This window comes from Carya illinoinensis, chromosome 15 (genome assembly GCF_018687715.1).
Source record: "Carya illinoinensis cultivar Pawnee chromosome 15, C.illinoinensisPawnee_v1, whole genome shotgun sequence".
Classification (NCBI taxonomy): domain Eukaryota; kingdom Viridiplantae; phylum Streptophyta; class Magnoliopsida; order Fagales; family Juglandaceae; genus Carya; species Carya illinoinensis.
Window position 1 is genome coordinate 39,306,454 of NC_056766.1, and position 23,668 is coordinate 39,330,121.

Here is a 23,668-nt window from a genome sequence, read left to right on the forward strand (position 1 = left end):
GGTTAATATTGAGGGGAGAACTAAATTTTAATTTGGTTTTTAAGTGATATCATTTTTGGTTGCTTTGTTTTATTTTGGGTCTGCTGAACATGTTTTAATGGTGACTATAACATTGTTAGACTTAGATTATTTTTAAACATGTGATGTTGATGAAATTAATCTTAGTCAATGCTCTATGTTAGTATTTTTGTTTCTTGATTATATTCTTTGATTTTCTACTCTGTTTTTTGGTCTGCTGGTTGTGTTTTGACAAGTCTATATTACATTTATCAAAGGTTGATTTTGTCACTAATCCACCAAAGGAGGAGATTGTAAATGCAAGAGTTTGGCTAGGATTAGGTGACTAAGTTGATAAGTTTGGATAGGACTAGGTGACTAAGATGACATATTTAATCTTATGTTAAGTTTTGTATTTTGGATGAATGTAACACTTTGAGTTTATCTAAAGTTATTTTGATTTTATCTAAAGGATGTTAGGAAGTGTTTTAGATAAGTCAAAAGTGTAAAAGTTGAGTTTCAAGATATAAATCTTATCCAGAGAAGTGTTCGAATGTGAAATTGCCACTGTTGAGAAGATAAGTATCAGGTGCAAGCAAACCGTTAGCAGAGTTTTACTGTGACTTGGAAACTATTTCCAAAAATATATCTAAACTGTCCTAATGATTAGGAACTATAGAGATTCAGCACTGGAGATTGCTGAGAGCACTTTCCAATGCTTATTTTGGTGAGAAAATTTTCATATTGTTTCTTTCATAATTTCTCTTAAAAAGTGTAATCGTGCTCCATGTTGGAGATAGAGTGATCATGATTCAGCCACTGAAGTTTCAGGAGAAAAGCCAATGATTGAAGATCGTTAGAGGTTTTGGTTGCTATTATGTTAGAGACAAACAGGTCATTTGTCGTGTCAAGTAAGGAAGTCAATTGACAAAGGTTTCGTAATTAAGACTTACTTGTACTTAATTTTCAAATAATAAAATTGACTTTTCTTGGTTTAGTTGCCTCGTAGGATTTCACCTTTAAAGAATTCTTTAAAGGGTTTCCCTTCGTTACCAAGATTGGTGTTATGTAATTAATTTATTTTATATTATTTTTTGATTATTAAATAATTGCATGATTAAGGACTAATCAATTTGTTGAATGAATTGGTAGAACTTTGTATTAAAATATAGGATACTTGAGACATTTCACTGACTAATATAGATTGATTGACATGATCTGTTAAAATTAAGGAGAGGAGATGGTGGATTGGAGATTTTGGCTTTTTGGGGTAGGCAGGGAAAAGAAATTGGGTTCCTTAGTATGATTTAGTGTTGCAGTTTTTGCAGAATATGACATGAAAAGCATATATCCATGCTAATTTCGACTTCACTTTATCTAATTTTAATTATATGTGTTAAAAGATACTGGAACTTTAAACTTGTATCCTGCATTCCCATGGAGGACTGTAGCAATGGATTGAGTAACTTTAATACTTGATTATAGCCAAACCCTTAAGAAAAATTGGCCCGTCAATCATGGACATAGCATGCACATTAGCCTTGATCACTGTGAAACAGAACTCTTGATAATCAGTTCCACTACATACAGTTGACTTCGCGCACCTCGCAAGCATGGCCAACTCTTGTTTTATTGAAAAAAAATGAAAAACATGAAGACTTGAGTTTAGACTTTTCTGAAAGTGACATCTAAAACAGAGGAGTGTTGCTTAAATCTTAATTTTTGTTTCTGGAAATGCCAACTAAAACATGATATTTGATTTCTACAACACTACTTATTACGGATGTAAGCCAGTTTTAATTTGATCAAACTACAGTGTTTATAACCACGAGGTAAAAGCTATGTACGGTATGAGATAATAATTAACCAAGCTCCATGATGAAACATGGCCTGGGGTTGCAATTACTTTACATAAGAGATTCCGGGGACATACAAAGAACCCAAAAATGACAAGATTACTATTGTATGAGAAATTTCAAGACTTATGCTTCTGGGTGTAGATATAATGATGTGAGCTGCTAGTGTTCTTCTCCCTAAACACTCTTCTTCCCCAACTCCTTCAAAAATTTTCTCCACCATAACTTTCTCTAGTTCAGCATCCTTCAAAACAAATGTTTAAGAAGCATATTAAGCAAAACCCATAAAATTTTTATCTAAAAGCTGCCAAGCTAAAAAGAAAACAAAAATGATTTGTTATTTAAGCAAATTTGGGCACCCTATGCTGAGTTTTCAAGGAATGGATGTTTGAAAATGTGGGCTCTAACGCATAGGTTAGTGTGTAGAAGAGAGAGGAAGGTTGTTGCCACACAAAGGGTGCAAACTTTGGACATTGTTCATTTGGATTTCCTCTCTCGCCCAGAATGTTGTGCACCCCTTCAGCTTTTGCCAAAATGATATGTTTCATTTTCTCTATGGCTGCTAGCTCAATTTGTGCACAAAGGGTGCGCAAAATCAATTGAGTTTAGAATTTTTGCTTGACTATAGACATTCGATTAAGGATAGGATTGGGAAACTATTTATTGTGCTTTTGCCTTGGATAACAGCTACTAAGATTGGTCACTGAGAATTACAAAAGAAGATCAAGGAGGAGAGAACACATCGCTGCCTTTCAAGTTTTATAATATTAATGTCAAGGCAGAACTAGATTAATTAATAATCTTCATCTTCCAAAGATATTGCTACTTTTCAGCTTCCTCAACTTATAACTTAACTAAAAAGAACACATTGCATTAATGCACGTAAGAATATAGATATGCATGAAACTTTCATACAAATGAAAATCTAAACATCAATGCAAAATACAGAAGCAAATGCACAAGTGAAACACCACAAAGAAACCCCGCCGAACTTCCACTTCTTGATCTATTTCCTCTATGTATATGGGTTGGGAAAATAGTTAAAAGTAGCTGAGTAGCAGAGACATAAAGAATATTGGAACTGTGGCTTCTAGTATGAGTAGGGAACTTATGATCAATATTCTTTTTGCTGCCACTGATTGAGGGTGCTTTTTTTTTTTAGAAATGATAATTGTATCCCAATTTTATTAATAACCCTCACTTATAGTAGATGAATACTATATTACAAACAAATATAGGGGTTACAAATGTCCCTAATCAAGGTTTCAAAGAATTTCTATAATAAGCTAGGAGAGCTACCCGCACGTCTCAAGCGGGTAAACCCCGACCCTTCCCTCATGGCACTTGTCTCAGTACAGATGCCGAGGGGTAGATCAGCCCCTAGGGTTGTTGGCCCATTGCCCATAGAGAGAGAGATATATATATATATATATATATATATATAATGACAGACATAGACAAAGAGGGGAAGTTTTAAAACAAAACCTAAGACAAAAAGACATTGTTTTATTATAAAAATTATTTTTTAAACATATATATATTAGGCTAGACAGATAGGTGAAAACTCAAGCGGACTTGGGCCCAACTCGAGCCTCGTCCCCCAACATCTCCTAGCATGTGAGTGGGGCTCAGACCAAGGGGGATAGGGGGCGAGCGGGACAGATGTGTAGGCATGCCTCCCAACCCTATTCTAAGTTTTTGTTATGTGAGCAATGAAAACAATAACTATTAAAAAATTTAAGACTATATAATATCAAAATTAAAATTTCTATTTTCATATAAAGTTTGGCAAACCAGATCTATTGGTTACAAAGATGTTATAAAGTTGTTGTGGCAGTTGCAAAGTAAAAGAAAACGACAAAGTAATACTTGTTGCTCCAACCTCTGTCATTCCATTGCCTTCTCTATACATATGTTGAATATTAAAACTCAAAATTTTCTAAAGTCAAGAATATCTTCCCAAAGACCACGTACATGTAAGGAGGGGCTTTCATACGAACTAACTACCAACAAAGCATCTAATTCAACAATGAGATCATAACAAACTATTGGTAATTACATAAAGAGATGACAATTTTTATCGTAGAAAGTTCTACAAAAACATTTGTACCAGTCCCCAAGTAAATGGAAAAGCCATGTATGAAATAACCCATAGTTATCACAAAGGATTCCACCACAACTAGTAAATCTAAGATTGCAATTTGAGGCTTAGTCAATGCTGAGGTTTATTCTACTAGTAGTTGGATCTAACAATGAACCAATCTAAGGTTTTGTGTTTTAGTCTTCAATAAATGGATTATCAACAAAAATATTGTAGAGATAACACCATGTCTGGAATGCCCTTTGATGGTTTAATCATCAAATTAAGATCTTGCAACCAGATCACAACTTTCCAAATTATGCATAAGGCAAGTTTTATCACAGCTTCATATTTTGCTAATTTTGAGCTAGCCACAATTCTCAAAGAATCAAACAAGGAGTTAATTGAACTAATAAATTATCCTAATTTGAACCACGAAAAATAGATCACCAAACAAGCAACTTATCTTTCAATCTCATAGTTGTAAAGGCCGAGATGCCAAACATTGTAAACATGTGAATTAGATTCCATAGTCCCACATCCACAACTATATTTTGAATCTAAGCTTATGCCACATTTTTAGATGTGAAAGTCCATAGCTTCCCTCACTATTGAGAATAGTTCCAGAGACCCACACAGGTGTTTGACAAAAGGACTTAGAGAATAAAACTTTTCATTAAGACTTCACTATGAATTGTCATTCCACACTTCCATTTCTAAATAGTATGCAGGACATTTATAGACAAATTTCTCAATAGTTGTTACAATGTAATTGGTCCACCTCATTATTCTTGTTATGAAAATATTCCTAGAAATGATGTTGTTAGGTGCTGGAGCACTTGTGCGTGGGTATGTAATGGAGGGATCAGCTGCTGGAGCTGTTATGTGCAGGTATGAATTGGAGCAAATTCGTCTATGGTCAGGTTGTTAGTCCTCCTCTGGATTAGCACATTTTTCTATCTTAACTTCCCCTCGCGATTCAAGGGCACTTGAGTAAGAATGAGGCTTGATCAAAGTTGTGAGAAATGAGAGGATAAAGACTTGGTAAAAATGTCAGCAAGTTGATCTTTGCTAGAAATAAATGAAACTTGAAGTACTTTGGCAGCCACCCTATCTCTAACAAAATGATAATCAAGCTCCATATGTTTAGTGCGAGGATGTAACACATGATTTATCGACAAATAGGTGGCACCCAAGTTATCACACCACAGAGTTGGTGCTTTAGCAAGAAAGATACCAAGCTCTTGTAAAGGAGATTGCAACCACAAAACCTCACAAGCAGCGTTTGCCACAGCCTTATACTCGGCTTTAGTGGAAGACCGAACTATAATGGGCTGCTTCTTAGAACCCTAAGAGATAAGATGAGAACCAAAGTAGATACAATACCCGCCTATAGACTTACGGTTATCAGGGCACCCAGCCCAATCAGCATTAGAAAATGCACACAACTTAGTGGATGAGGATATACCAAAATCAGGGCCAAGATTTTTTGTGAGATTTAGGTATCAAAATATGCGTTTTATAGCTTGCCAGTGAGGCTGTTGTGGGTAATGTCTGAACTGATAGACTCTATTTACAGCAAAGGCAATGTCTGGCCTGGTAAACACTAAATATTTTAAACTGCCTACAATACTTCGATACAAATGAGGATCATTGAAGGAGGGTCCATCAAGAGCAGATAATTTAACAGAGGCCGAAAGGGGAGCGGAGACTGGCTTAGATTTATGCATGTTAGTTCGAATGAGTAGGTCAGAGATATATTTTGACTATGAAAGATACAACCCCGAGGAACTTTGAAATACTTCTATGCCTAGAAAATAATATAGGGTTCCAAGGTCTTTGACAGGAAAATATTTAAACAGAGCATGTATGAACTCAAATATTAACAAAGAATTTGAACCCGTAACAACAATATCATCAACATATATTAACATAAAGAGGAACTCAGAGTTATGATGAGAAATAAATAAAGAACTGTTAGATTTAGAACCAGTAAAACCAAGATGAAGAAGTCGATCGGTGAGCTTGGAAAACCAAGCCCGAGGGGCTTGTTTCAAGCTGTAGATCAATTTCTTTAACTTACAGACATGATGTGGGAGATTCGAATTGACAAACCCCGGAGGCTGCTGAATGTACATGACATCTTCAAGGTCTCCATGTAAGAACTCGTTCTGGATGTCCAACTGGTGTAATGGCCATTTTTGAGTGACAGCAAGGGAGAGGATAAGACGGATGGTGACTGGTTTAACAATCGGACTAAAAGTCTCAGTATAATCGAGCCCAGGCTGTTGGTGAAATCCCTTGGCCACAAGACGTGCCTTGCAGCTTTCAAGAGAGCCATCGGCTTGGTGTTTCGATTTTAAGACCCATTTGGACCCGAGCAGGTTATACGAGGAAGAAAATGGGACTAAATCTCAGGTATTGTTCTGTAAGAGGGCAGCAAACTCAACTGCCATCATTGCCCTCCATTAAGGAAAATGAGAAGCTTTGGTGAAGGACATGGGTTCTTCTAGAATAGATATAGAGGAAGAGGTGAGAGAGAGGGAAGGTTTAGATGGCCGCGGAACAATGTCGTCAGTGCTAACACGGGGATAGTATATCTGTGATTTTGCCCTAGTGATCATAGGATGATGAGGGAGGAGGGTGGAAGATGCAGGGGGAGAGTTAGATGCCGAAGGAGCGACTGTGAGAGGAGGCGATGACTGAAGAGAATTAGGGTTCTGTTGTGCGAAAGGGATGGAGTGAAGTGGGCTTAAGAGATTCTTGAGTGTGGGTTGAAGAGTTACTATATTAGTTGGAGAAGTGGACTACTGTTGTGACGCCCCCAAATTCCGTTTGGGATTGGACGGACATTTGAAGCGTCGAGACATGCAACACCAGGTTACCTGCCCCCGTTCATGACATATAAGATGCAATGTTCCTAACATGCATCTAACATTATGCAATATTCGCAGCGGATAATTTTTTTTTTCTTTAGCAATACTATGCACCAAATTGAAAATATCTCAAATGCTTAAAACATACTTCATACATAAAGATCCATTGAATAACTAAGATCACAGCATTAGTCTAAAATAGTTATGATCCAAAAGTACTGGAGATGCAACTCCATCGTACAAGTAGTAATTTAACTACTATATTAACATTAACGACGCACCGTCGTTTAGTCGACTGTGTCTAGTTGGTCAGCTCCTGATCCTCCTTCAGGTCCTGTAACAAGATCTACTATTCGGGGGGAATGGTAGTTGGGACTACCACAGTGAGATTTGATTACAAATCTCGGCAAGTTAACAAAAAACTTCCATACAAACTAATGATGCATGTATGACAGTAAAAGCATAAATGCATAATCAAATTCATAAGTAATTAAAGCATAAATTAGCGTACAACATAGCATAATTGACATAGCTTAAATTGAATCATGAACTGAACTTGACTTGACATGAACTTGATCTGAAACTTGACTTAGCATGAACTTGCTCTGAAACTTGAATTAACATGAAAAATACATACTCCACAGTTGTTGTGGCCCCATGTATTCTATGTGTAAATACATACTCCACAGTTGTTGTGGCCCCATGTATTCTATACAAACTTGACTTAACATTAAAAATACATACTCCACAGTTGTTGTGGCCCCATGTATTCTATGTGTAAATACATACTCCACAGTTGTTGTGGCCCCATGTATTCTACACATCACTATGCAGTTAAATACATACTCCACAGTTGTTGTGGCCCCATGTATTCTACATAAACTGAATGTACTCAAGATGAAACGTGACTGGAATATGAAAGGACTGAAGCCCTGACGTAACATAACGTGACTTGAACATAATTTGAAATACATAACCAACTTGAAATAGTAACATTTCGTAACATGGCATAACATATAACAGACAACATATTTAACATGACATATTTGTAATGTATAGTAATACATGACAGAATATATTGTGTAACAGATAAAAATTGATGACAGAATAAATTCTATATAATAGACAATTACATGATAACTTGGCATGGCATGACATATATGATAACATACATACATACACTGTAATTCTTTTATTTAGCACACATACATAGTAGACTGCTAGTAAGTTAAAAGCTAACTTACCTCGATCTCCGCGTTTCTTATAAAACTTCAAGTACGATCACGAGGAACTGAAATTAGTGATTCTAAAAGTTAGAACTAAATCACTAATAATTTGAAATATGGAAAATTCTAACTTAAAGAGTAAAATTTCCCTTTTACTCTTTACATGTGGGAAAATGACCGTTTTACCCATAACTTAAGGATTTTGCATACTAACTCCAAAAGTTTCCAAAATTTACATTCTTCATGTAAATTTTGTCCTAAATTTAAATATCAACTCAGAAAAATTTAAAACAAAACACAACTATGAAGAACACACTATGGTCGAAACATCCATAGGCCATTTCCCTTTATTTTTGTTGCAATTCCTTCCAACTTCAAAACTCATGCTTAAACCAAAATTTTGCAACAAACATCATCCGATCCTAAGTTCAAAACCATACTTAAAACATCCATTTAGAAAAAGCTAATAATTAACACCAAAATTTTTTGTAAAAAGATCCAAGCACTTAAATCACAAGTTTTGACCTTAAATCAAAACATCTCCAAGAATTTTAAAAATCAAATCTTACTTCTAACATATTCATAATATCATCCTAACACCAACCATACTTTAAATCATCAAACTAAAGTCACCAAAATCACAAAATAACATTTGGAGTTTTTGATTTTACACTTAGCCCAAAAACAGAAACTTTTTCCTCAACTAGTTTTGATAAATCTCTTGATCTATAACTTATAAATATATGATCTTCAAACCAAACCATCACATGGTTTAAAAAGATGTCCTAAAATATATATAAGCTTCTAATTCAAAATCACATGGTTAGAAATTAACCAAAACATAAATTTAGCTAAGAATATCCACACTTTGACTTATTTGAATATCTCTTTGCATAAAATTTCATATCTTTGAAACTAACATCAAATACCTTCAAAATAATAATATAACATGTATATAAGATATTTAGGATCCTCCAATAAAATTATTAAAGTCATTAGAATGGGTTTAGACCACCAAAGAGTTAAACTTTCTCAAAACAGAAACTGTTTTTCTTCTTCCAGTTTCTAAGTTTCTAAATCTAAGAAAATCTTTCATCAAAACATTTAATCATGCAAAAATCCTCAACCAATAGTCACATATACATGTTAACAATACTCCATAAAAATTTCGGACCAATATCTATCCATTAGCTTGGTCAAAAACTCCAAACTATAACATATTCTCCAGTTTACCTCCCAGAATGACCTTTCTATAGTTTATACAATATTTGACTGACCAAATGATCTTCAAATGGGGTAAATAAGATATACATGTAAACTAGACTAAAAAAGGAACAACTTATATGAAGGAGACTTTATGATAAAACACTTACAACAGCTTCGAAATTGGCGTGCAAAATACCTCCTAAAAGCTGTCCGAGAGAGAGTGTTTGATATTCTTTCAATGGAAAGTGTAAATGAAGATAATTTCGTGGGGAGATGTGGCTGGAGATAATTATGGATGAGATATGGAAGAGATGAGGCTGGAGTTGAGAGTTGAGTGTAGTTTTCTCCTACCCAAAATATCTATAAAAGATTATCTCATAATATTCTATTCAATAGTATCTACAAAAATCAATTTAAGATATTTTTATCTAATAATATCTATAAAAATCAACTCAAAATATTTTTACCCAATAATATTCATGAAAATTACCTTAAGATATTTCTTTTTATCCAATAATATCTACAGTTTTGAACAGACGTTTTGTCCGAAAATATGAAAAAATGTTATTGCGCCATAAGACTTTAAATAACCCTCCGAGTCTAATGGCACAAACCATAATATATTTTGACACTTCTAACTATCTCCAATAATCAAAAACACACTTCTGATACCATTGTAAATAATAACACTAACTATATAGTTAGACAAAAACATATACGATTAATGGATTCGTGAAAACTTATGGGGTTTTCACGAGGTTTCTAAAGTTAATAGAAATTTCACAATTGAATTTCTAGCGGGCTGTTACAACTGTCGTGCGGGAGAGTTACGGTAAGGTGGGCTAGTGTCGTGTGGAAGACTCTCAAGACTAGGTTGAAGAGTGGGTTGGGCCAAGTAAGTTACGGGCTGTGCTGGAGAGTTATGTGTGGATTGGGCAGGGTGAGTTAAGTCTGCATGTGTGGGATTGGAGTGGGCTTGAGTAATGTGTGGATGGGTGAGAGGTGAAGCCGTGTGAGATAAGTCTGTGGGGGCCTGAGTGAGAAAAGGAAAAACTGATTCATCTACGTGGACATCACGATATATGTAGGTACGTCCCATAGGAAGATGAAGGCAACAATAACCTTTGTGATCATGACTGTATCCTATGAAAACGCAGAGATGAGAACGAAAATCCATTTTATGGCAATTAAAGGGGTGAAGATTTGGCCAACAAGCCACACCAAAAACTTGTAGAAATTGATAATCAGGCTTTTATTAAAAAGGATTTCAAAGGGAGATTTATTAGAGAAAACTAGTGTTGGCATTCTATTTATACAAAACATTGACGTCTGAAAGGCTTCATACCAGTATTTTTGAGGGACAGAAGCATGGGCAAGTAATGACAAACCAGTTTCTACTATATGACGATGACGTTGCTCAACCGTACCATTTTGTGCATAAGTATGGGCATGTACCACGATGGGAAATGCCACAAGATTGAAGAATCTGACTAAGGGGATGAAATTCGCCACCCCAATCAAATTGGACAAAAATGACATTAGTGGAAAACATATTACTAACATAACGTAAAAAGGCAACAAAGATAGGAGTAACATTAGATTTAGTTTGAAGAGGAAAAATCTAAATGTATTTGGAGCAGTCATCTACAATCGAAAGATAAAAGAGACAACCATTTGAGGAGAGCACATGCGCTAGTCTCCAAACATCTAAAAAAAGAAGTTGAAAAGGCTGATGTGACCTAGATGGAGATGGAAAGTGTGGTAATGCATGCGTTTTTGCTTGTAAACATGAACAACTATGAATTCTAGATTTATTTCCAACGGGAAGCTAAAAGCGACGAAGAGTGAGGGCAGTTATCCAAGGAGATGGATGACCCAGACGAGCATGCCAGTGCTAGATGGAAGTGTGTTCACCAAGAAAGGCTTGAGGAGATAGTGTTGAGGAAGTGTTGGGCAAGAGAGGAAGAACATAAAGACTGTCCTTAACAAGACCTTGAAGCAGCACCTCCTTGTTCGTAAGTCTTTCATGAGAAAACAAGAGGAATAAAAATCAAAGAATACAGGATTATCAACACAAAATTGACGAACAGAAATTAAATTTTTGGTGTTTAAAGGAACATATAAAAGTTGACAAAGAATGTAATTGCCAGAAGGTGTATGGAGAAGTGCAAAGCCAGAATGCTGTATGGGAAGAGTTGTGCCATCTCCAATGCTGACTTGCTCAAGCCCCTAATAATCAATAGAGTCTAAATTAAGGTTTGCAAAATCTGAAGTGAAATGGTTTGTAGTAGCAGTGTTAGGAAACCAATAATTAGAAGAGGATCCATTCGGTGGAAGAGAGGCGAGATTTGCTGTGAGGGAGGAAGGTGATGGAGATTGATACGACTGATTAAGACAATGATAACACGTAAGGGCCATATGGCCAGGTTTTTGACAAATTTGACACACAGGCCTAAAATCAGGGTGAGGAATGAGAGGTGCAGTAGACTGAATTGAATGAGAGCCTCAGCCAGCCCTTCATCTACGACACCCCTCACGAAAAGACCCATTTCTGCTCCTTTGAAAATTTCCAGCAGCCATGGGAGATAGAGAGGCAATATTGGCAGAGATAGTGCTAGTTGAAAATAGGGACTAATTTTGGTGGGCTATGCGAGACTCGGGATTAAGCAAGTAACTGAAGATTTGGTGAGGGCTGAGGGAAAGGGGCGTGGGGGAGAACAACAGCTCAGTTGGGGCTGAAAATTGAGGGAAGTGGTCACTGGCGTGAGAGGAGTCTGATGAGCCGGGCAGTGATGAAGGGTGGCAGAGCACAACGGGGGTGGGGAAGGCTAAACCAAATGGAAGAGAGAAAGGAAAGGGGGAGCTCGTGCACGGGAAGAGAAAGGCAGGGGAGAAAAAAGAAAAAGAAAGATGAATGAGAAAAAAGAAAGAGAAATAAATAACTTCTAGTCTTTTCAATTTGGATCTCAAAACCGATCCAATGAAAATAATTTCAAAACTGCAAGTTAAATAAATAATTTAAATGCAGTTACTAAATAAAATCCAATAATAAAACAATAAAATAATTTAGAATAAAGAGCAACTAAAAAATGAACAATATTTAATGACAAGAAAACACATTAGAATAAAATTCTCAGTTAAATGTCATAAAATAATGCCACGTAAATATTCAAAAATTTAAAACAAGAAAACCATAATCTTAATTAAGTAAATAATTTACTTAATTAAAATATACATAAATACGGGGTATCACACTGTCTATTTTAGAATATCGACTCTTTTTTTGGCTCCTTTCATTTCGGCTTCAAATCTTTGATCATTAATGTGAATAACCAAATCATAATAATTCTCCTTGTTAGCCAGATATTCCTTTTGGGATAAGGTAGACTTCAAAAACCTTTCCTCATTAGGAGACTTTCCAATTCCAAATCAAATCCTGACTACCTAAAGTTAAGGGGTTAGTAGGAATTGCCCCCGAAACTTCCGTAGCCAAAAAATTCTTTCCATGCTTATCCCTGCTAGCCATCTCCTCCTCAAAGCTTCCTTGAAATGTATCGCCGGAGCTTTGTGCTGGTTTAACACCTTCATGTGATCTATGGTATCTTGTTGTTCTGGACAAAGGACTTGCACGTAACGAAGGACCATACTGACTCTGCAAACTATCTACTTATTTCTTTTTATTTCCTTTTTTTTAACACTCTTGATCTCCATGCATTATTGCTCCACACTGAAAACAAAAGTTTGGAAGTCTTTCATATTTGAAAGAAATCCAACATCTTTTATCTCCAATGCTTAAAAGTCTACCTCTTGCAAGAAGCTTTGAAATATCAACTAGAACTTGCACTTCGAGAAACTTTCCCCAACTAGACCCACCATCATTTGTATCCACCATCAAGACTTTTCCAATTGTGCCTCCCAAATTCTCACGCGCCTGTTCATGCTTACAAAAGGCATATCATGGAACTGGATACATAAAGGTTCAAAAGGAGAATGAATATCTTTAGGAGCAATCACACCATCACACTCAGAAAGGTTGATCAAGAACTTGTCAAAAGTCCACGGATGTCCCATTAAAATATTGTGTTTCTATTCCTCCCCTTTAAATTCAATCAGAAAACGATTCCATCCCACTTCTTTGAAACCCATGCATCCCTCTGCATACCAAAGTTTGTTCATTGTAGATTTGAATGCACCTCTATTCACCTCCTTGTCTGATTACAATGAATACCACTAAACATTTTTTACTCTTCTCAAATGATAACTCTGTCCTCCTCAAGAACATCAACCACCTATTTTTCTTCATCAATCAATCTCAACCCTTTACACAGTTTAGAAATCTCACTCTCCATTCTCACATTCTCTTCAAGCTACTGCCTAAGAGACCAGCCTCTACGCTCCCAAGGAACTAGAGAGAAAACCTCACCCTCAATCACCAAAAGAGTGGACCCATCAGAATTCATGCATAAAACCCAATTCTCACCAAAGACTACGTCCTTAATTTAAAAAAGAAAAAAAAAAAGAAAAAAAAGAAAAGACTTTCCAATTCGAGAGCTGGTGTGATATCATTATTTATCCCAAAAGTTTAAGATGACAAGATTTGATGTTTTTTGAAAGATTGAAGGCCTAAATTGATTTAATAAAAAGCAGCAATATAACTCATGATCATAATATATCATTAAATCATGGGAATTAATTCATGATTGGCTTAATTAATAGATCGACAATGGTACTTCAAAATGTATTTCACCACAAACAACTAAATGTATATATATATATATAAATATATTAATAATTATACTTTTTTTTTCAAAACGAATTAAGTGGGGCTAATATTATATATAATCAATACGTGACGAGCTTTATTAAATACATTAACTCAACTTTACGCAAGTACATGGCTAAGGATATTTTGTAAAGGATAATTAATAGCAATATATATCGAAACATATATGTCTGGTTGGAATATTTTAGTTCAAGATAGTTGGCTTAATTAACTAGTCCGTACGTAGTACTATATAAGCTAAATTAAAGTACAACAATTAAAATTAATGCTGAAAATCAGTACTCTTATGACAGATTAATGATCAGTTGGCAATATGTCCCTATCTTTTTTTAAACAAAGATAGGGACATATTGGGTTGGTCGAGGCTGTAGGACTACTGTTTTGTCTGCAATATTAATGTATTTTCTTCCTTTAATTTTTCCGAAGGATTGGGTTCAAAGTCACACTAATAATTTGTTAATGATATATCTAGCTACCACCCAAAATTGTTTGATCTTGGAGCTAGCTAGGATTACTGATTTTGACGAACACGATTGGAATCATTAATCATAAAATTGTTGATGTATTAATCGAATTAATTTAGGTTTGAATCGATATATATATAGTATATATTTACAAAGAGTTATATATATATAATATATAGATATTATACATACACACATACACCAAGACTCACGCATTTAATTGAAAAAAGTTGTCATTCCAGCTTCTTCGATCTTCTAAAGTTTTATATTTTAATTCTTAATTATTCTAAAGAAATTGGCCCCATCACAATAAAGACGATTATTTATGACGAATTATTTGTAGTTAAAATGTACTCGTTTTGAAAAAATAAATAATAATATATTTGTTTGGGTTTAAAATAACTAATAATTATATACATGTACGTATATTTAATTTTTAAAAACCCAAAAAAAAAACAATTACTTGAATTTTGTAGATGACTGAGAGACTTATTTTGTGTTTTTTTAAAGAATAATATTGAATCTATTATTATTATTATTATTATTATTATTATTATTATCTATTACAATATATATATATAGGATTTTGGAAGTATATAATATATATCTATGAAGCCAGTCTTTAATTCCTTTCCAAATCCCAAATTTTGGGAGCTTAAAGGTTTACATTCTTATTTGTTTTCTTAAATGCATGCTTGTGAGAATAGAGAGGACTTTAGAGCCGATGGTTATCTGTCATTTTTGTACAAGAATAATGGTACTTCTCCGAAGATGGGTCCTGATATGGGACTCGACAATTTTTTTTTTAATTAGTGATTAAGAAAATATATTTTAATAATATTGTGATTTTTTTTTTAAAAAAAAATGTTAAAGGATATAAAAAAAATATGAAAAAAAAAAATAAAAATAAAAATAGACATTTAGCCTTCTCGAGACAATATTTTGTCAGATCACTACACCCTTGGTGGGTACTGTAGCACGACTCTTTTGTACAATTCTCTGTATATGTTAGGTAAATTAACATCATGAATAAAGCTGTGGGATGCAATTAGCTAGGTAGATTTATAATTTTCTCTTATTGGTCACCATCTTAGTTATAGAACTTTATGAGCTAAGATTCTTAAAATTAGAGTTCATATCTCATATAAAATGGATATATATATATCGATCTGCTGATCAAGCAAGCGTGCAGTACTTTTGCCATGATCAGGTTTAATTAATGTTAAGTTATATATACCTGATCGAGCAGCTGATCAATATATAGCTAGGTTGCATATTGGTGATCGGTAGTGTTTGTATAGTACATGAATTAGTACTAGTTAATTAATTAATTAATTATTTCTTAAATATAATCTACAGACTTATACCAATATATTAAAATAGAAAGTGACACGCACTTAAGTTTAGCAGCTTGTGAGGATAGCTAGATCAAATGGATTAATAGATAATTAAAGAATTAGAGTTCTTCTACTCAGCATTCAAGTTACATGATCACACACCGGCTTAGAGAAAAAATAAAAATAAATAATTATCATCTTGTCATGCATGCATCATGCATATGCATTGAGCTAGCTTGCCAACCTACAGTACTTAATTCATAATTCATTGCCAATACTATATATGAAAGAGAAATAATATTTGCAGTCATAGTTATGCAAGCACCGCGTAGTCTCTCTGAAAAAAGTGAATTAATATGGAACCCACATGAAAAAAAAAAACTAACTTTTTAATCGTGCAGGACCCCACTTTTTTTCAAAACGATTGCTTGACGTTTGCATATTCCACGACTATATGTAGCATTATTCTATATGAAACGCTAGCTAGCAATCGTTTGTTGGGCTTTATATATATATATATATATATATGAAATCCTATATATACCATATGTACATACAGCTTGCAGAAATTACTCTCTTTTTTTTTCACACGCATGAAGGGTACGTACTGTAGTCCTGAAGTTTAGTGCTCTAGATCTAGTTTAAGCTGGTTCTTTTCCTGAATTTCTTCTCTAGCTAGCTAGCTGGTTTAATTGTTTATTAAAGCTAGCAGCGCGCACATGAAGATCATGATATCTGCATGCATCAAGCTGCTTAGCATTCAGATCGATGCATGCAGTTCATGTAGTTGTAGTACTAGCTAGCAGTAGTACTGAATTAACTGCAACTTGAAAGATTCTTAATTTGCATGAATAAATGAAAGAAGATTTAAGTAAATTAACTCGTGCGCGCACCTAGCATGCAAAGGTACGTACAAATTAAGAAATATATATAAAAATAACAATATAAGTTATACTATGATCCCCTTTAATATATATTTAGAGTACTCATATCAAATTGATCATCGATATTCAAGAGATAGAATCATCAAATATATATTTATAGAATTATCCGATGCAGGATAGATTTTAAGTACTACCATTTTATATGATTCCTCCAGTTTGTCTTCATGATCTTCAGCCTTATAATTAGCCTGAGTGTGTGAATGTATATATATATATGCCTACATGCTACGTACACGACTCATGATCAGACGGCCTTTAAATATAATCTCTGTGAATGCAGTAGCAACATGCATGCATCCTGCAGGTGAGGTAGTATAATTAGTTAGGCTCGATACGTACATATATGTAAGTGATGATTCCTTTACAGTATGTGTCGTTTCCGATTGATCCGATGATGATGAAAATGATCATGATTCAGACACCATAACCATATATATAGGCATACTAAGATCACCTACCTAGCTTCCATTAACAGCCAAGAAATCTATGAATGGAACACCTGCAGCCTTGCTCTGCTGTTGTTCCTTATCCGCAGCAGCTTCCAGCTGGTTTACCTCCTCATCATCTCTAGATCTTGCGTTGTCTATCACTTCACTTCCATTCGACTCCGTATTTACTTGAAGAAAATCATAAAACTCAATCGTCTGCCTTTTATCTGCATTAATATATAAGAACATGCATCAGTAATAAACATGCATGATTACTACTCATAGTAGCATCCTAAAATATATATATATATATATAGAGAGAGAGAGAGAGAGAGAGAGAGAGAGAGAAGAAGAAGAAGAAGAAGAAGAAGAGTTTTTTACAGTGTTTATGATCATCTCGATGGATTAATTCTTACCTTCAAGCATAGTGATACAAGGACTTCGATCTTGAGAAAACCACTCTTTGGGAAATTGGGGACATGTGTAATTTGTGAAAGGGTACTCATATCTAATTTCACGATATTTCTCAAAATTATAGGGCGAAAGGTTTCTTGTGTCAGAGCTCTTGATCTGGACGGCTGCCTCTTGCTTTAAAGAAGATTTTTGCTCAATCATTAAAGTCTGAGCGGCCCTTTTTGCATAAAGCTTAGATCTTTCTCTGCATCTTCGTGCCATGATAACATGCCAATGGTTCTTCACTGCATTATCTGTGCGACCAGGGAATAGTCTTGCGATTACAGCCCATCTATTTCCATGGATCCTGTGGGAAGCCAAAAGCCGCTCTTCTTCCTCTTCTGTAAAGGGGCTTCTATTGATTCTTGGGTCCAGCTGATTGAACCATCTCAATCTACAGCTCTTCCCTGATTGAATTCATGATTGCTTTATATATGTTAGTTAAATCAGTACAGTACTTATTGGTTATATATAGTACTGATCTTTTTCCTCGAAAACTTACATCAAACCCTAGCTAGATATATATATAGTACTACTTTTGAATAACAAGGATAGATTAATCAAAATATTAGTTCTCTCAGAGATCGAGATTTGTTAATTATTTGGTATGTATAATATCTAACCTGATCTCCCTTGGAGCTTTTCAGCTATGGCGTTCCAGTTGTGGGGTCCATAGCGTTCCACCAACTCCCGGAGTTTCTCATCTTCAGCAGGCCTCCAGTGACCCCTGGTGCACATCTTATGATCTATATCTTCCAATAAAAACGAATAAATACCACCAAAAAGAAACAGCGCGCAGGGCCGATCGATGATCAAAACCCTAGCTAGCAACTAGCTAACTCAAGGATCGATGACGATCGAAATTATTCCTCTTTCAAGTACCCTTTTGCTTATTCGTCTTCTCGAGATCAAAAACAAGATCACAATACGTAATTAAGCATAGATATATCTTAACTAGCTAGAGATCGAGAAGGCTGCAGTACCATGAGTAGTACTGCAGGAAAGGAATTAAGGAAGGAAAGAACTGAAGACAAATTAAGAGGCCAGGGAAAGGGCCCCAAGAGATGAATATAAGGGAGAGATCAGATGAGAAAGTGGTTTCCGTTAGGGAGTTGGAAGGTTTGGACAGACCCAGCACCTGAGATTGATGCAACGTCTCGGCTAACTAACGCCTTATAATTTATAAGTAATCAGATACATATAGATAATATAATACACATGATATATATATATATATACACATACATATATATGATCAGAGAGAGAGAGAGAGAGAGAGAGAGTTTTAGAGAGAGAAAGAGACAAATGGGGGTTGCTTGGTGGTGTGATGAATTTGGTTCTGCTTTCAACGTCTCTCCAAGTTTCTAACCTAAAACTTCTACTACAACCCACCTCGCTTACTATATATATCCTTTTTTTAATACATATTTTATATTATATCAATTTCTTTAATTAGCTGAAAAATAATAATAATTAGGCAAATAACTCCATAAAAATTAGTGGTTTTTATAAATCATTTCTGTGATCATCATCATCTTAAAATATATTAATATAAGCTAGATAGGGTAGTAGCTAGTACTAGTACTACTGTGAGTTTGGTATTCTAGTTAGACTTGTAATGCTGTTAGTACGTATAAATGGCTGTGTTTTTAGGTTTTGGTAACCTTTAAATTCAGACCTAACTAACAAGAATAATTAGCTTAGAAACCCCACAACTGCACTTGGAGAATCGGACATCTATGATCTATCTATCTATGATCTGCAGCTGCTGCTCTTTTGAGTCAAACATCATTGATCTGGTCTCGATCCCCGTAGTTGTGAAGTTGCTAGCAAGCTGTTGGCATGGAATATCATCTAAGATTCACAAAATTACAGATCTATATATGGATCCATGACAAGCTAGCTAACCGGCCTAATATTGTACGTTTTTCAATTTTCTGCAATTAATTCGATCGTTGTCCTAGCTCGATCGATCGACTTTCGTTGATCAGTAAATAGGTAGCTAGCTATAGCTAGGATATATAGATAATTCTTTAATTAATTACAAACTTTTTCATGATAAATCAAGTGATCGATCGAAGACATCGATCGATTGATATGAAATATGGTGCATATTAAGAATGGGAGAGATTTCAGGGTAACCCTAATGATCATGATCATGATGTACCTGGCATGGCGGCCTTCAAAACGTGGTGGATCCGGGTAGGGAAAACGATCGTACTTAATAGCCAATAGGAACGAAAAACCTAAGAATATTTTCAAAACCTGATTCTGATGATTTTAGTCTCCACCAAACAATAGATCAAATTAAAGCTAGCTACTAGCGGCCAAATTAAATCATTTTCAGTCCAGAGATTTCTGATGATCATCAACACCAAAACATTTTGCCTTCTCCCTTAAAAAGATCACCATCTCCTAAAAAATTTATCGAATAATCATGATTAGGCTAAGTAATTTCATGCTTGACCAAAAAATAAAAATAAAAAACATAGGCCAAATCATTTTCACAAAACACAATGATCATAATATCATGTATACATATCGTTGTCGTGTATATATATAGGAAAATTCTATACACTATACTACCATCTCACTTGTATCCCACTAAGTAAGATGTGACACATTTAATACCATTGAATAATCATTTATTGTATGTTTCTTTATCATCAAATGGTGATAAATGCGCCACATCGCATATAGTGAGATCCAAGTAGGATGGTGGTGTGATGTATAGTAATGCTATACACCACACCAACATCCCACTTTTATCTTACTATGTAAGTTATGGCATATTTATCATCATTAAATGATAAAAAATTATCCAATAAATTATCGTATAATGGTAATAAATATATCACATCTTGTATATATAATAAAATTAAAGTGAGATGATAGTGTGGTATATAAAATTTTCCATAAATAAATTATTGATATGAGAGATAACTAAACATATTAATGTTGTGATCAAATGGCCGCCTGTACGTCTTTTATTTTTGGATAATATTTCTAGCAAACATGGCAAAAGATCTAATTATTAATTGGAAAAGACAAGAACAAATGTTAGATTTCAAAAGACCAGTTATCATTATTTCTTTGATTTAGTGAATGTAAGGTTTTGGTCTTGATAATATATATGCTCCCTCTAGGTTAAATATTTGAAGTTCAAATTTTTGAATGCAAACAATTTCTAAGGATTACGTTCCATTGGTGAAAAGCCGACTATTTATCTTATCCATGTAATGAGATGTGTTAAGCAGGTCCAAAGTCCAGGTTCAGTTTGGCAGTTGAAAATTCTCAGCTCAAACTCAAAATTCTCATCTCTTCATTATAACTTTCTCAAATCTCCATATAAAATATAATAAATAATTCAACATTTTCTTAACTTTTTCAAATCTTAAAATAATAATAATATTAAAATATAATATTTTAATATTTCATTTTAAAACTCAAAATTCTCATCACAAAATTCTCTACTACTAAACCGAACCTAACTGGGTTAAACACATGTAGCTCTTGAACGGTTTTCAGGATTTGTCATCATTAAAAAAAATTAATAATTAATAACTCGTGAACAAACTCAAACTCGCTTCAAAAAATAAATTAGCTAGCTATATATATATATATATATATTTATGCAAACATAAAATATAACTTTTATGATAAATTTGTTCTTAACTCAACTCATTACTACTTATTCAAACTCGACTGATCATTTACAGTACCCAAGACACTATATCCAGTGAGGCTGCATGCATGCTAGCTAGTGCACATGACAAAAATGGAATTAGTACGAAAGTTAACTGATGGGGAATTTCGTTACTTGGCTACTTGGTTAGCCCCATTAATTGTTCTTGAGATCATTAATGCAGTATAAGTTGGACATGATGACGACATTACAGAAATTCACATGATGTTCATCTAATTTCTAGTAGTACTTGTTTCTTTCCATGCTCGCATGATGAGTGATTATCTGTATAAATTAGATCCATACCTTTTGTTCTCTTTAGTGATGTCACTCTTCCATAATTAATCAAAATATATAGTAGTATTGGGTACTTCATGATCAGTTTTCCGACCATTAATGATGTCGATATGCACTGCAGATAATTTTATTGATCTGGTCTGAATGTGACCGGGTATATTATAAGATTGTATGAAGGAAATGATTTAGGTAGATCGGGGAGATATATAAAAATTTGTATATAGTTTGAATGTAAAATAAAATATAAAATTATTTAATATGTCAATTGATGTCAATATTGTTTTAACAAATAAATTAAAGTCATTAATTATTAGATTCATTCTTATCAATATAGGCTAGCTATATGGTAAATAATATATAAGATAGTCATCATTTAATTTGTTTCAAAATCTTGTCTAAAGTACAATATTAAAAACTGATAATTAAAAAAGGTCGTTCGTTCAATTTTTTTTAATATCAAAACTTAGTCTTAGTAATGTTTATTATTTAAAAATTTTGGTTTATCCATATTGTTTAACTTAACTTTTCAAAATAAAAGGCAAAGAAAATTATCCATGGAAAGTCGTATTATGATATTCGAAATTAATTTAAACGTATGTACAACATAATAAATCAAATTAAAAGATTTGGGTTTACATGATGAATCGATGAGCATATATATATATATATACACTACAACAAAAAAGAAGATTTTGGGACGAGTTTTTATTTTGGACAAAATGAAAATTGTCTCCAAGATGAGTTGTAGGGACGAAATTTAGTACAAAATGACGGAAGGCATTAATAGTTCAAACAGCCAATTTTTTGTTAGAACGGTATACGTAAGGACGAGAAATTTTGTCCCCAATAAAACTACCGTTCGAACATTTACAAACACGTTCGAACATAATAAAATAAACATTCGAACGGATATTGTATATGATCAAACGAGAATTTAACACATTAAGTGATAATTAACATGAAATTAACTTACCGTTTCGAACAACATACAGCGACGTTTGAACTTTAAGGTTAATCAATGTTCAAGCGGATGTATGAAAGATCAAATAGAAAATTTGCGGATTAAGTCCCTAAATTTAGTGGGAAATTGAGTTACCGTTCGAACCCATTACTGTAATGTTCGAACTAATAGGTTAATCAATATTCGAACGTAAAATAAAGAGTTCGGACGGTAATTTATTGCATAGAGAAACATTTGAATAGTATATATTCCATTCAACCAGTGACATTAATTTTATAAAAACTTTCAATTAAACAATATATATAATAGAAATTAATAATTAATTTAGAAAAAAAAAACGATCATTCATAGTTAAATTAATTTTACAAAACACACAATATTGTCTATACAAAACAAAACAAAATACAAATAAAAGATATAGAGATGGGCGTGTCTCTAATGACCCAACTCTCTAACCACATCCTCGACTGCAGCTAGGCGTGTCTCTAGTTGTGTTAGCCAAGTACTGATCGTGACCTAAGTCACAGATATGCATCAATCTTTATACGTAAGTCAGAGATGCTAGCATTAATCTTTGTACGTAAGTTAGAAATGGCACTACAAATCTTCGTACGCACTGCATCAATCACCTTTGATGTCTGTGTGTGGATCTCTGCACGTACTATATCTGCAATCTCATCACGAGTAGTAGTGCGTAATGCATTGGCTTGCGTGAATGTCTCACCGACCAATACTCCATGATCTTTCGGGTGTGCATCTCCCTTAGTATCGACCGGCTCTAGGATAGGAGCACAAAGACAAAGTCTCGAGTGTCCTATGCTTCATGACAAGGTGGAAAAGTTGATCGGTCTAATTGGCTCCCAGACACACTCAACACACTCAGTAACATCTGGAAAAAGCCTAGCATATAGTAGAAATCGTGTGATCGGGATCCCAAAGGGCAATATATTCATTGTAATGTAGGAAGCCTCTGATTGAGTTCTAGTGAATATATAACCCAATAGGTCGATAGGCACCCCACAAACTACGCATATAATAAAATTCGCATGATCCATGCCAACCTCTATCTTATACT

General features: G+C 34.2%; 1 protein-coding gene across 2 annotated transcripts; it reads right to left on the reverse strand.

Annotated features, from left to right (window-relative positions):
* Positions 1-1,991: 1,991 nt before the first annotated feature.
* On the reverse strand, positions 1,992-18,899 carry LOC122295775 (transcription factor MYB54). Of its 2 annotated transcripts, none has more exons than XM_043105011.1 (4): positions 18,274-18,899; positions 17,614-18,057; positions 17,228-17,424; positions 1,992-2,097 (listed from the first exon to the last, which is right to left on the reverse strand). In XM_043105011.1, the coding sequence occupies exons 1-3, from the start codon at positions 18,386-18,388 to the stop codon at positions 17,228-17,230; spliced, it is 756 nt and encodes a 251-aa protein (XP_042960945.1). In that variant the 5' UTR covers positions 18,389-18,899; the 3' UTR covers positions 1,992-2,097. The 2 variants fall into 2 exon arrangements, with proteins under 2 accessions (XP_042960945.1, XP_042960944.1); XM_043105010.1 differs by lacking the exon at positions 1,992-2,097 and adding an exon at positions 16,757-17,067.
* Positions 18,900-23,668: the final 4,769 nt, after the last annotated feature.